The following is a 15,928-nucleotide window of genomic DNA, read 5'->3' on the forward strand; positions in this document are numbered from 1 at the left end:
ATTCTCAAAATCCATTGCATGCTCCATGGTATACATGATTTATAAACAGTCCAGTTTGTCACGCCCCACTTTTTATTACTCGAAATATTACCAATTTCATTTACTTAATTCCATTTCAGAGATAACATGCGGAAATAAACTCGTATATTCAACTTGTAGAAGTGAATAACATTGCTCTCATTCGTATGCAAGTAAATACAACATGAGTACACTAAATAAATTGCCCTTGGGCTTACATCATTAAAGTCAAGAAGAAGGGTATAACCCTTTTTACATAAATGGCATTCCGCCAACACAAAAGAGGCCCCGTGGCCAACAAATAAGAAGATCCAAAACCTTGTAGAACATCCTGGCTATCACCTAAAAAAGATTCAACAACGTGGGATGAACATATAGTCCAGTAGGGATCTCAACATGATCTCCAACAATAACAACTTACAGATAGCTATGATCATGAATGTTCATTCTCATACTAGAATAGTAATGTGGCAGTTTATACAAAATATACATAAGTATGAACTTTTTTCGAAAACAGCCATTTCATTAGACGCTATAAGCGGTTCATCTTTATTTCCTTTTCATTACCCATTTCCACAAACTTTCATGACAATAACAGTTCTAGAAAACAATTTCACCAAGCCCATTACTCTTCCCCCATTTTCCGTACTTACAACAAAATGACCTTTTTTGAAAACATGTTCACAAATACCCCATTTTCCTTCACACTTTCCAAAATCTTAAAATGGCATTTTGGTTTGTTCCCAATACATTTATATCAATACATGCATGCCTTAAATAAAAGGGAAATAACAAATCATCAACATGTATATAATCCACAAATGAGGCAGCTCGGCCTTTCAAAACTGTAACCATCGCAACCCATAACATACTTAGATACACTGACGATAACAATTACAACTCTGCTCTACCGGCTATATGCACAGTAAGCTAAGGATACGCCAAGCGATAAGCGAGATAATAACTCATTTTAAACATTTCATACCTCATAATAGATACACATTTTAGTACTGTATCAATCTCAGATAAAAACACTTCCATACTTCACAAATGATACACATTTTAGTGTTGTATCAATATCAACCAAAAACACTTCTATACTTCACAAATGATACACATTTTAGTGCTGTATCAATATCAAACAGTTTCCGGTTTAGAGGTCCATCCCCTATCTTCCCCTAAACCGTGGAGTACATCCCCTATCTCCTCCCACACAACACAATGTATATAAACAATTATCATATACAAATTCCTCAATACAACAAAGCATCAATAACAAGTGTAATACATACACATAAACTATTCAATAATGTTTAACCAACACAAGTGTAACGCATACATCACAATTCAACACACCAATGTCATCCTCCACCGATGACCAAGGACAAAACCTCTAGATGCATGTATTCAGTACACCTAATAAAAGAGACTCAACTCTCAAGCAATCCTTAAACCCAACAACGACACTAGTATGATAGGTAAAGATAAAACCCCCAAATGTGTGTATTCAACACTCATGATACAATAGTTCAATTCTCAAATTTATTTTCTGAGACTCACATAGAGTTAACATTTCATTTACCATTTTCAAGATCAACTTTCATAATTTTTCAAGTCAACATGTTCCATCACTTATTCCAAAAACACTTTTTCCTTTTTACAAAACCAATTACATTCTCTTCATTTTACAAAATCATTTCCATGGATAATAAGCTATAACCCAACTTGATTCATTACGTTCATTTCAAAATAACTCCAATACCATAATTAATCCTTTAACTGATAACACCTTCTACACAACTCATATTAACAATAGAAATTTACCAACATTGTTCAACCATAAACCCTTTTTATTTTACCAAATCAAAATATAATTTAGGGCTTTCGCTTCTTTCAATAATATCATGCTAATTTTATTCTCTAATTAGTCCAAACCACAGTCAATGATAACAAAACCATTCTCAAACAACCAACCCTAGGTTCCCCTCATGATTTTAAAACAAATCCAACACGGATATGATTTTCATGCAATACAAAATTACCACATGTCTATCTATAGACGGAGTATTGAAAAAGAACAAAGAAATCCCTACCTCAAATGGAGAAGATGAAGGCCAAAAACCAAAGTGCTCCAAATCGCCAAACTTTCAGATTAAAATGAAGATCAAGGGATGCTCCACACTCAATACAAAGGAACTAGGGTAGAAGATCACTGGAACTAGATGTATTTATAGAGAGAAGATGTAGTCTATAGAGAGAAACTCTCAAGTTATTCATTCAATGAACTTCATTAAATTGATTAATGTATCTCATACATTCATGATACATAATGCATCTTCTATATTAATGAATTCATTAGATAGATTAATATATCTTACATATTCATAATAGAAACATAATGCATCTCTAAGATTCATTCATAATAAATCCATCACATTCAATGTATTAGCATTAGTCTTCTATACATTGTATAAATAGGTATCAATGATTAGTCACCATCTAATTGATGTACATGTATCTTACTAATGAGATGAATCTAGTATAATCATGCAAAATCTTTGAAAAGTTGACATATATTACAATTAAACAATGAAGGTAAAATCGGGATCGCTATACAGTTTGCCTAGTCAGCATGCAATTTCTACAATAATCATGGCTATCCTCCACCGATAGTCCAAAACAAATATATATAAATAGATAAATAAATTCCATTAAAGATACACTTTTTCAAAATCTCAAATGGGAGTAATAATACATATCTAACTCCATCATCATCCTTAATCATTATTTCAATTTCACATTTCTCAACATTTATTCCATTTCCTCTTTACAATCTTAAAAATTACATTTTAGGGCACAACTCTCTTTCTCTTTGAAAATTCATTTCAATGCAAGAAATAGCTCATTTCAACATATATCAACTCCAAATTCATAATCATAACCTTTTTCGAGAAAACATTTAGAAACCCCTCTTTCACATTTTGATTTGATAATCCAACAATTTTCCAAAAGACCAACATTTTAGGGTTTCTTCAAATTAGGGCTTTTCACTTTTAAAAACTCATATACATTATTTATAAGTGGAAAATAAACTTTTATAGTTAAACCATAGCTCAACAATCCCATTTGGAACAAATTCTAACTTACAAAGAAATTATCAAAACTCAATTCAAGAACAATGGAATCTATATATTTAAAATACACCACAAATACATTACCGAACTCATATTAAGTTTAAGAAATAGACCCTACCTCTTGAAGCAACAAGGAAACAAGTCGGACCGGTGACAAAACAACGATCCGTTGAGATTAAATGGAAGCCCTTATCGTGCTCTACGTTTTGATATATGGAACTAGTGGTCAAAGATGTATAGAAATAGATGAAATCAAGCCTACAAAGCTTAAGAAACCAAAAATGGCGAAAGGAGAGAGAAAGGGAAGTGAGAAATGAAGAGATTTGATCCAAAAAGTGGTTTTTAAATATTTGATTATGCGTTGCATGCTCGAGCGTCGAAAGTTGCGCTAGAGCGCACTATACTCATAGCACAGATTCGCAAATTTCAAACAAGTATGTCTCTCTCGTCTGGACTCCGTTTAGGGTCGTTCTTGTGTCCAAATTGAAGCCCCGAAAGTAAGATTTCTAATGGTTCTAGCCTAACATTAAGATTCAAAGTGTGGAGAGAGAAAATGATAAAGGAGTAAAGACTACTCAATGACAGCTATTAGAATTTGGAGTTTTTGATTCAATCTCACCCCACCACTATGGTAACACCTCAACCAAGGTTCAAATATCGACTAAGAATATTCACAATCAAGATAATCAAAGAGTCAAATATAATTCCATTATAACAGGAAGTACAGAGTGCTACATGAACAATTAAGTTTGGCAAATGGAAGTCAAATGCATATCAAATACAAATTACCCAAGCTACATATTTGTCAAAACCAAGTTTGTTTTAAAACATCGTTTGTTTTAGTCTGAAATATGACTGATAAAGTCATTTTAATAACTGTATTTATCTTCTTATTATACCCATTTACTACCACTAAACATGGTATAACTACCCAAGCTTTTGGTCAAACAGTCACCTTCAAATTCGTAACTCCTCCTGAAATTAAAGAATTAAATTTGTTAAAAGAATGTTCCATATCTCAATCTGTTAATTGATTAACAAAACAATTGCAATTTCTTATAGAAGAAGTCAACTACAAACAAATTGAAACTCAATTAACCGATCCAATTCTTGTTTTGAAAATTGAACAGTTCAAACAACAATTAGAAACTACTGTATGTTCTACTTTAGTTCAAAATCACATGAGACTTTTCTGACTATTTTTGAACTATAAGGTTAAAGTGCTTTGGTTTTTAAAATTTTACAACTTTTAAAATATACATATGTTTTTTTATTTTATTTTTAAAATTTAGATTTTTTATAGGAAAAAATTTATTTTATGCCCTTATGGTTTGAAACCAAAGCACTTTAAGCGCATAAAATAAATTTTTTCCTATAAAAAATCTAAATTTTATAAATAAAATAAAAAAAACATATGTATATTTGAAAAGTTGTAAAATTTTAAAGTTTTAAACATTAAAAAAAGAAGAAGAGGGATTTGGAAAGGAAAATATATATATAAAATATGAATGAAATGTAATTATATTTTACCTATAGTTTACATATTTTTTCTTTTTCTTTTTCTTTTTTCAAATCACCTTACAAATCTATGAATCAAACATAGCTTTAGATTGTATTTTGTTCAAGGACTTAAGAATGAATTTGAAGAAAAAAAAATGAAAAAGATAGGTGAAATATAATTTATAATTTATAAACCAAAAATGAAAAAAATGAAAAGGACTATATTTTATATTTCACCTAATTTCAAACACATTTTTCTTATTTCTTTTTTAAATTTCTCATAAAATTTATAAACCAAACACAACCTTAGAGTAGTTGGTGGAACTTCTAAGGGGTCGCTTGGGATGTTTTTTTGGGGTTAAATTAGTTTACAAAAAGACAAAATAGGTTAAAAAGCACAAAATATTTCATCCAAACTATAATCGTTTCACTTTTTCTCTCACAAAATTATAAACAAATAAAAAATTTATCCCAAACAAAACTTTTTAAGACAGACTAAAATAGGCAAAAAAAAATAAAAAATCAGGCTTAAACAATTTATTCCAAACCACCCCTAAGTCCAACAATATATATATATATATAAAAATTTGTTTGGTGAGATTTTCTAGCGAGATTTCTACATATGTGCATTTATTGTAGGTAGAGGTGCTCATGGTTCGATTGCGGTTGGGAAACCTCCAATTCGCCATCCGTTTGCCGGATTGATGGATTGCAAAAAAATCAATCCGCATCCATCCGCTGGATTGGGCGATGCGGATTGGGCGGATTGGCATATGAATGCGATCGGTTTGGTGATTTAAACTTTTATAAATTTTGAACATAATATAACAACTTGTCAACATTTTTTTTGGATAACAATTCAACTCAACATAACCAAAAAATTATCAAGTAAATTGTCAAATACCAATAATAAATATATATAAGAAAATCATGCATTATCAAAACTATTTCATTTTTATTTTTCAATCAAAAACTATTTAATTTGTTTTTTTTTTTAAATGACAAAATTAAGCCTTAAACCATCTCCAACGGTGAACCAAACTTGGCATAAGATTCAATTTTTGGTGAAAAAAGCACTTTTTGGTGCTCCAACCATTTCACCAAATTGATATCAAAATGAGAATTCAACAAAAACATCATCAAACTGAGAACAAGTTACAGATTTTACCAAATTATTGTTCCTGACTGTTGGAATAGCTGAACCGGTCAACCAGCCGGTTGCCCAGCTGATTGACCAACCGGTCGACCGATTAGGTAGGTTCAAACCGGTCAAAAAGGTTCAAACAGGTAAAAAAAAAAAATTCCTTACCGGTTGACCAGCCCATTGCTTCAATCTGCTTCACTGTTGGTTCTTCCCTCATGCTCGAATTGTCTCTGTGGAGATCTGAACTTGAATACGAATCCATAGATCCGACCCCGAATCCCTGATTTTGATCTGAAGTCCTAGCTAAGATCCAACTTTGATCCAAAGGCTAGTTGCGATCCAACTTCGATCCGAAGCCATAAATCAGGTCACAATTGACTTCTGTGCTCGTAGCTCAATTCCAACTTGGATATAGCTGCAAATCTAGTTCTTCATTTTGGTCGCAATTGTGATTTGACTATTGCGACTTGGATTTCTATCAGAGTTTGACTTCGAAGCTTGGATTGAACTTCGATTTCACCACTTCGACTGTGAGTTTGGAACAGATTCTTAGATCTAGTTCTTCAATTTTGGGATTTAGTTGACTCTAGTATACCTCAATCTTCAAATTCATCTTCAATCTCTGTTTCAAGTCCAGATTTTTTGATTTCATTTCTGATCAGTAACTCTTGGATCTTTGATCTGGAATGTGGCCTTACCGGTCAACCAACCGGTCGCCCCTCCCCTTTTTGATGCTCACCGTTGGAGCCAATGGTATCAAATTGAGAGAATCGTCCTTTTTTTTTTTCTCAAATTTGATGAAAAAAGAACGTCACCGTTGGGGATGCTCTTATATTTTTTACACAAAAATATCAAATATCAACACTTACCATTTGATAAAAGAATGTCCAAATTAAAAACACAATAAAATATTTAAATTCTTTTCAATTAAAAAAATAAATAAAATATCTAAATAAATTAAAAACGCAAAATCTTATTGTGAAAGTCCATTTTGTTGCCAAAGTCGCAGAGAGTGGCTTCTCGAACCAACTTGGGGAGAAGTACTGATCTAAAAAATAAAAATAAATAAAAACTTGGGAAGAAGTGACTTTTCAATTCTATGATAATTATTAAAATTTTAATTTTGCCATCAAATATTATTATATTTTGTCATTACTAACCCCTAGTGATTATTATATTTATAAAATTACACCTTGTTTGGTTTTCAAATTCCAAAATTAATCTTTAATATTTTGTGTTTTGCATTTTTTGTCTTCAATAATATATATATATATATATATATGTTGTAAATTTAGTGGAATATTTATTAAGTTTTAGATACATCTAATCTAGAGGCTTCTAAATAGTAAAATATTTGTGAAGAAAATTAAAAAAATTACCAAAAATAAAAAATATTTATTAATATTATTTTTTGTTTTTAGTGAATCGTTTAATATTTTTTAAAAAAATATTTTTCTTTTCAAGTACATTTACATTAAGCGCATCTAAAAAAATTGACCAAAAATGAAAAAAAAAAAAAACATATAACTTAATGATAATTTTCAAAAACTAAACAAAACAGAGATTTTACCAATTAAAAAGTATTAAAAAATGTTGAGTGTTCATTGATTCATATGTTTTTTTTTTTTTTTTTGAGTGAAATATTGATTTTAGTATTTATTTCAATGAAAATAGTTTATGTTCAATTTTTAAAAAAAATGTCGAAAATATATTTTGAAAAAACAATGAAGTGATTTGACTTTTTTTCTGTTTGAACAAACTAAAAATAATTTTAAAAAAATGGTCATAGAAAAAAAATTTCGGGGAAGTTCCACCAAACAGGGCCTTAGTGTTATTGATCTATGTTTTAAGCTCATCATGAATTTGATTAGAGATTGGAAATAGAATAAGATAAGTGGCTGAAATTTGAATGAATTATAGTTATATTTTACGTATATTTTAATGTTGAGTAAATCGTCTAAAAAAAAAAAGAAGAGGTTAACAAGACAATTGTAACCTCACAACACCATTTGTTTTTTTAAAAAATAAATAGTTAGCATGATTTTTTGATAATTGTTTCTTAAAAAATTATTAAGACTTGATCATGGGATTATAGATATCCGATTAACTTAATTTTTATTTTTATTTTTTGTTTTTTATGAATAATTTGTTTGATATACCTTACAATATGAATAATTCGGATCATCAAAATGAATTAAGCATAACAATAACCCTATCCGTTTTCTTTTTCTACTTAGTTAATGTTAATTTCTTTTTCATTTTTTTATTTTCCTAATCGGAAAAAAGAGAATTTTATCTTCACTTTTTATTTATCTTCTTTGATATCTCTCTTTTTGTTTTACATGCAGATACGGATTGAGAGAGCTTTAACCTCTAAAATTCGAACCTCAAACTAGTTTCTTCTTCAATATTTGTTTCAAAAAAAAAAAAAAAAACAGAAAAGAAAGTGGATTGAAAATGTCTATCCTTCTGCAACCCGTACTGGATACAATTGTAGGGAAAATAGTTGAGCCAGTGATCCAGTTGGTGGTGGGCCATGTTGGTTTTGTTTTTCAGTACAAGAAGAAGCGGAAGAAACTGGAAGTTGAAATCAAAAGCCTTGAACAGCAGAGAAAACAGATCGAAGAAAAAGTTGATGAAGCCATTGCTCGTGGTGAAGAAGTTGATGAACGTGTTTCAATCTGGCTAGCGGACGTGGAAGAAATAGTTCAGAAAATTAAGGATGACGATACAATGAACGAAAACATGCAGTGCTTTAAATTCTCATGTCCGGATTACATCTCGCGCTACCGTATTAGCAAGGAAGCCCAAAACAAGATGGAAGAAGTAAAAAAACTCACTCAAAGTGGTGATTTTAGCACAGTTGCACATCCTAAGCCATTTGCTCAAGAACTTCAATTCACATCATCAAGTGCGAACTATGCAAATTTTGAGTCGCGAGAATTGGTTTTCAATAACATCATGGTGGCATTACAAGATTCCAATGTTAAAATGATTGGAGTATATGGAACAGGAGGCGTTGGTAAGACGACAATGGTTGAAGAGATTGGCAAACAAGTGAAAAATGGACTTTTTGATGAAGTCGTGGTAGCAGTTGTCTCTCAGGACGCAAATGTGAGCAACATTCAAGGGCAACTCGCTAATCGCTTGAATCTGGAACTAAAAGGGGAAACTGAAGTGGGAAAAGCAAACCAATTGTGGAATAGATTGAACAATGGGAAGAAAAATCTCATTATATTGGATGATGTGTGGCAAGAATTGAACTTGAAGACAATAGGGATTCCTATCACTGATGGAAACAATTGTTGCAAAGTTGTGATAACGTCTCGAATCCGAGGTGTGTTGGAAAAGATGCATGTTAATAGATATGTTCCAATGCAAGTATTATTAGAGAAAGAAGCATGGGCCCTGTTCAAGACGAAGGTGGGAAATTCTGTTGACTTTGCTGAACTCCATGATATAGCTGATGCAATCTGTAAAGAGTGTGGAGGCTTACCGGTCGCTATACTTGCAATTGGAGCCGCATTGAAAGATAAGAAAAAATATGTTTGGGAAGATGTACTTGATCAATTCAAAGATTCCATGCTAAATAATATTGCAGGAATCGACCCAAAGGTGTATGCTTCCTTAAAGTTAAGCTATGATCGGTTAGAATCGAGCGATGCAAAATCATGCTTCTTACTATGTTGTTTCTTTCCTGAAGATGCTAATATTTCAATTGAAGTGTTAGCGAGACACTGCATAGCGAGAAGTTTGCTTGGACAAAACACAAATACACTAATAAGAGCAAGCCGTCGAGTACTTACAGCGGTCGACATCCTCAAAGATGCTTGTTTGTTGTTAGAAGGCAAAGATGAAAACTTTGTCAAAATGCATGATGTCATTCGAGACGTTGCTCTTTCAATTGCCAAAGATGATGGCAAGGAAATTCTAGTAAAACATGGTGTCAAAAAGTGGCCCGAGAAAGATACATGCGAATCTTCCTCAGCAATGTCATTAAGGTTCGACAACACTCTTGAGCTTCCGGATGATTTGCTATGTCCACAACTCCACACCTTGACCATACTATTGAAAAGGAATATCAATCCTTTGCTTAACGTTCCAGATAGGTTTTTCAGTGGAATGGAGAAACTTACAATTTTAGAATTGAATAGAATCTGTATGTTGCCTCCATTATCTCTTGCTAATTTGGTTAACCTTCGGATGTTATGGTTAGATTATTGTGAGTTGGGAGACATAGCTATACTCAAGGATCTAAGTAATAACCTTGAAATACTTAGCCTTCGAGGTTCTAATATCGAGGTTTTGCCATCAGAGATAGGACAATTGACTCGTCTTCGGTTGTTAGATCTGGGAAATTGTAAAAAGCTCACAAAGATTCCACAAGGTGTCATATCCAATTTGTCTCGCCTGGAAGAATTATACATTTTAGATGAGTTTGGGTATAGGGAGGAAAGAAGCAAAGTGAATCTTGATGAGTTGGGGAAATTGACGCTATTAACCACTTTACATATTCACATACCAAATGTCATGCTATTGCCCAAGGACTTGTGCTTTGAAAATTTGATCAGATTTAAAATATTTGTGGGCAAGGCTAATGTTTTTTATGGAACTTATTCAAAGTCGTGTAAACTTGCGGGTGTTTCCTTAATGGACAAGTTAATCGTTTTGTTGATGAGAGCCGAAGAACTACATTTGGAAAAAATTGAAGGTTTACAAGAGGTGCTGCATGACAGAGGTAGAGAGGGGTCTTTGATGGAACGTCATCGACTAAATCCATCAGGGTTCTTCAATAATTTATTTGAATTAACAATTATAGATTGTGGGTTGAAATATCTCTTCTCCTTGTCCTGTGCAAGAGGATTTCCACGACTCCAGAGACTACGAATATTTGCTTGTGAGATGATGGAAGCAATAGTTGGAAATGAAGAAGAAAAATATGAAGATGAACTCTCAAGTCAAGTAATTAATTTCAGTCAGTTGAAATATCTGCGTCTCGCAAATCTACCCAAGCTCATAAGCTTCTACCCCAAAGTGGAGAAGATGTCAGCGTCTGAAGGAAATTCTTCTACCCAGCCACAATTTTTGTTTAATGAAAAGGTATGCTTCATCAATACCCTTTTTATTTGTTTTAATCCATTATATCTAGTTATTATAAAATGCTTTATGCATTAGGAATACAATCAAATAGTGCTAGGGTCTTTTCAATAAAAATCCAAATTGTTAATCCCTGAAAAAATCACCAAATTGTTGGTCATAGCATGAAATCATTACAACAAATTAAGATTTTAAAAATAAAAAATTATGAATAAAATTACTTTTTAAGAACAAAATATTTAATTTGTCAAAAGTGTCATTGTTGTATGTTTAATGATGAAATTAACTATTAAATGATGAATTATTATCGTTTTTTGACCAAAAATTGTCTAAAAGCGAACATCTTATGCACCAAATTGTTTTTTCTTAAAGTGTATTTATTAACAATACTTTTAAAATTTTAATGCAAAAATATGTTTTTTGCCTTTTTAACAAAAATTAGTCCCTAAATGTTTCTCCCTTCATTTTGGGGACAATAATTTGATTTTTAAAACTCTCTCCCTACCCTCTATAAATGAAGAGAAATATCAATTATTTCTATTATTAAATTTCGACGTCAAATTTAATTAATCATTTTTTTTTGTCACCAAGCATTCTAAATGAAGTTTTAGGGATTGGTTTACTTTTAGATATGCTACTAAACAAAACTAATGTGCTCCTACCTAGCCCCCTACTCATAATCTATATGAAGTAAAATTTAGATTAAGGCCCAAAGCATTAATCTAAATTTTTTATTTTAAATGTTAAAAATACGCATTACATAGAAACATTGGTCCATCTAACTGTATACAATAATGTGACTTTCCAAACATTGGTTTACTTTTATGCTTTTGTGATTTTTTTTTATTTTATATTTTAAATTGATAGAAGATTAATTATAAATATGAGAAATATTATATCAAATTGGACAATTAAAATTCAACAGAAGACAAAGCCATATATTGTATCAATGGTGAAAAATCTAGTTTTATCAAAAAACCTTTTGAAAATCTATATTTGTCTCGTGATAAATGATTGTTGATTTAGGTAATCCCAATTAAAAATCATATAACCACAATCAATGTAGAAAAGAGAAAGGGTAGAGAGAATTCAACCACGACACAAAATATTTTTTACGTGGAAAAATCACAATTGGAATCTACCAACTTATGATAAAAAACCACGGGCCCTTGGCCAAACAAACAATCCACTATGAAAGAAAAAGAGTACAAGAGATATCTTACAAAGGCGACTCAGGGCTCACGCGTTTGCTCAACCTATGCGTCACTCTTCTTCCTCCACTAGAACTTCGCAACGGTTGTCGAATCGTCACAACACCAATGACTTCGGAATCCACCGAAGTCTACAATCTCGGAATCTTCCGAGAATAGTTCACAATTGAAAGGTGTGAAGGACTTAGAATAGCTTGATGATTAGCTTGATGTTCTTAGATGCTAATGAATCATCAAGCACATGAGAGTATTCCAATATAATCCTCACTACAAAGTTTACTCTCAAATACTTGGCAAAATCTCTCTATAACAAAATGATCTGTCTCACAAAAATGTATTTGACACATAAGAATGATCTCTCTCACAAAAATGATCTCTCCAAGACGATGCTTGGTTACCAAAAAATGAGTTTAAACTCAATCCAAGTAAAGCCCGAGGCTTGAACAACATATTTACATCAAGAAACAAAAAGGAAAGCCTTAAGCTCCGAGTCCTCCCAAGCTATGTCCTTGGTAGAGGTATATCATTAGCACCTGAAAGTTGTTTTCCACATAGGGTGAGTCAAAGCTCAGTAGGAATACTTTAACACAGTATATTAATCTTAACAAATCATAAGGTGAATGCACATGCATGTCATTTTTAAACATTCCTCGTTTTCCATCTCTAGACCATGAAATGCCAGATTATATATATATATATATATATAAATTCATAAAAACAATCCTTCTATACAGAAAAGAGGGCAGTGGATACAAAATACTGGGAATCTCTAGATATATGTTTGCCAGTAGACTATACAAATACTACCCAAGCCATTTTACCAGTACTAACCGGAAGGATCGGCACCTAATTGTGCGAGTTTCTAGACTTTCACCAAGGACACACATGCTAACAATATAAACCACAACCACACCCCCTAACCAAATTCACCAAGGTATACACCCATTTTTTTCTTCTCAAAATCAATATATTTACAACGTTCAATGTATAATGATGCACAATGCACAATGGATGAGAAATTAGTTTCAATTCAACCTAATCCTTATGCAATGTCTACAACAATGAAGATTATCCTCCACGGATAGCCCAAAATAGATATTTATGTACAATAGATAACCTCCAATCAAAAGATACATTTTCATCAATTATAATGGGAGTGATATTACATATCTAACTCCACCATCATCATCAACATAACCATTGTTCCAATTTCACAATAACCAACATCATTTTCCATTCCTTTTTCAAATATCCAAAATTAGGGCAAAAGCCCTTTTTCTTTCCAAAATCACTTTTGAAAAAAGATTTCAACCATTTCAACACAACTCATCCACAATCATATTCGTACAACCATTTTCAAGAATCAATTTAGAAAACCCCTCTTTTGATTTCAAACCAAATCCTAGGTTTTACCAAAAAATTTTGAATAGATAACCCTTTTAAGCTAAAAATCATATAAAAGAGTCAAAGAAATCCCTATCTTAAAGTAAAAGACACGAAGAAAAAATGGTTAGAACTTGACAGTGTCAAAAGCACTAGATGCTCCAATTAAAACGAAGCCCTCGACATGCTCAACGTTTTTCTCCAAAGGATTAGGCTGAGGAAACTCATAGATTGAGAGTATTTGAAGCTAAAGTTCAAGAACTAGAGAGAGAGAGAGAGAGAGAGAGAGAGAGAGAGAGAGTGGATCTAGGGCTTTGGAATGTTTAAAGAGAGAAAGAGATAAAAAAGTAATTGAAAAGGCCTTTCTCTTGGACTAATATATGCACAGACGGCTCGAGCAAAGAAATGGTCGCTCGAATGACAAACACAAAAAGAAGACATGGCTTGAGCTACCAAAACCACCGCTCAAGCACACAATGTCCCCTTTCAGTAGTTTCAGACCTGTAAAAGTTTGCTTGAGTGCAAGAAAAATCGCTCGAGTGAAGAACTCAAACTCTCAGTAGTTTTGCAGACTGCAAAAGATCGCTCGAGCGTAGGAATGGTTGCTTAAGCAAACAAGCAAAATTCTGGGCAACAAGACTTGGAAAAACTAACTTCCAAACCTGTTTCAAACACAACCAAAACTCCCAATAGCCAAACTCAATGAGCAATAAGACTGAAAATGAGTTGAATAACAATTAAATACACGGGTCCTTAGATTCAAAAATAACAAATGGGTCAGGTCTAAACTAGAATAATTATAATCTCCCCCCTTAAGGAATTTTGTCCTCGAAATTTAAAATTAACCTTCATTAAAAGAAATTGAAAATATTTCCATATAATCTAGATTGTAACTAGGATACACCGAGTTTCTCAATACCAACTATCACAGTTCAATTTCCTCGAAACATATACAATGTTAATATATTACAACATTTTCAATATATGTTTCAAACATTAACAAATAGGTTTAGATACTTCTCACGGACTTCTGCCTCACGCTCCCAAATCGCCTCATCAACCTTATGGTGTCGCCACAATACCTTAACTAATGGAATAGTCTTGCCTCGCAAGACTTGGTCCCGAGAGTCTAAAACCTTTACCAGTCTTTCCTCAAATGAGGCATCCTCATCTATCTTTAACTTGGTCCAATGTGTGAAGAATCAGGCTCATACTTCTGGAGCACATAGATATGGAACACATTGTGAACCCTGGACAGTTGGAGTGGCATGGCCAAACAATAAGCTACCTCTCCAATCCACTCTAGAATCTCAAAAAGCCCAATAAATCTAGGAGACAACTTCTCGCTCTTCCCAAACCTCATCAAACCCTGTCTCAGTGATGTCTTCAAGAACACATGATTCCCTACCTCAAAAGATAACGGCCTCCTCCTATGGTAAGCATATCTACGTGTGGGGCTCTAGAGATTTTGACAAATCTAAAAATTCCCGTGATATTGATTTGTGATTATGCTTTAATTTTTAAATAATAAATAACAATTCCAATCAAAAAATCAAAGACAAATCAACACAACGATTTAACGTGGAAAAACCACAATTGGAACACCTCCAATTGTGATAAAAAAAAAAAAAAAAAACACAGGCTAAAGCTGCAAAACAATCTACTAAGAAGACAAAAAGGAATTATACAAGTGTACTCTCAATTACCTAGCGAATCTACGCTCGAATTGAACCAATCCCATTTGCCTATTCCATCACCGTCTTCACCTCAGAATTGTCTTGTCCAACATTGAATCCACAACACTAATGTCGAATCCACGATGATGAGCAACTTCGGAACCAACCAAAGCTTCAGGCTCAAGTTCTCCGGAATCCACTGAAGAACGCTTCTCTCTTAGTGAACAAAAAAATAAGAACAACCCTTGATGTTTGACAACCTATAGTTCATTGATCAATCGATCACCTTCTATACACCAAGGAAATTCATATAAAACACCCTTCAAAAGAAAACACTCTGTTTCTTCTGCCTCTCTGAAAATTTGGACGACTCAAACCTTGAAAACAGCGAACAACAAACAACACACTTTATAAAAAATAGGATCACGCAGACCACTTGAGCACACATTTCACCGCTCGAGCAGTAAAACTTTCTTCCTAGAAGTTCAGGTGCTCTGCAAAAATACTGGATGACTAGGCAGCTCGATCCCTATACTTATTCACCAAAGTGACAAACATGAAAGGATTAAGATTACAAACTCCTTGCATAGGCACAATTCGGGTTGGATTCGTATCTAAATACTCATAGTCTCACTAAAATAAAAGATCGAATAAAATTACAACTGAAAGGCGTTTTGTCAAACGGGATTGCCAATAACAAAAACTTAACAGTTTCTTATTTTAATTGCCATTTGAATCACATTGAATGAATGGGCCATACCTTCT

At 32.7% G+C, this 15,928-nt stretch overlaps 1 protein-coding gene across 7 annotated transcripts in view; it reads left to right on the plus strand.

Annotated features, from left to right (window-relative positions):
- Positions 1 to 15,928, plus strand: part of LOC114318935 (putative disease resistance protein At5g63020) — a 50,006-nt gene that overhangs the window by 11,325 nt on the left and 22,753 nt on the right. For all 7 annotated transcript variants that reach the window (XM_082879752.1, XM_082879754.1, XM_082879755.1 and 4 more), the window contains one exon: positions 8,145 to 10,896. In XM_082879752.1, coding sequence (XP_082735878.1) covers positions 8,254 to 10,896 — 2,643 coding nt within the window. In that variant the 5' untranslated portion in view covers positions 8,145 to 8,253. The remainder of the gene's footprint in view (positions 1 to 8,144; positions 10,897 to 15,928) is intronic.

This window comes from Camellia sinensis, chromosome 7, assembly GCF_055761805.1.
Source record: "Camellia sinensis isolate YWXY chromosome 7, ASM5576180v1, whole genome shotgun sequence".
Lineage (NCBI taxonomy): Eukaryota > Viridiplantae > Streptophyta > Magnoliopsida > Ericales > Theaceae > Camellia > Camellia sinensis.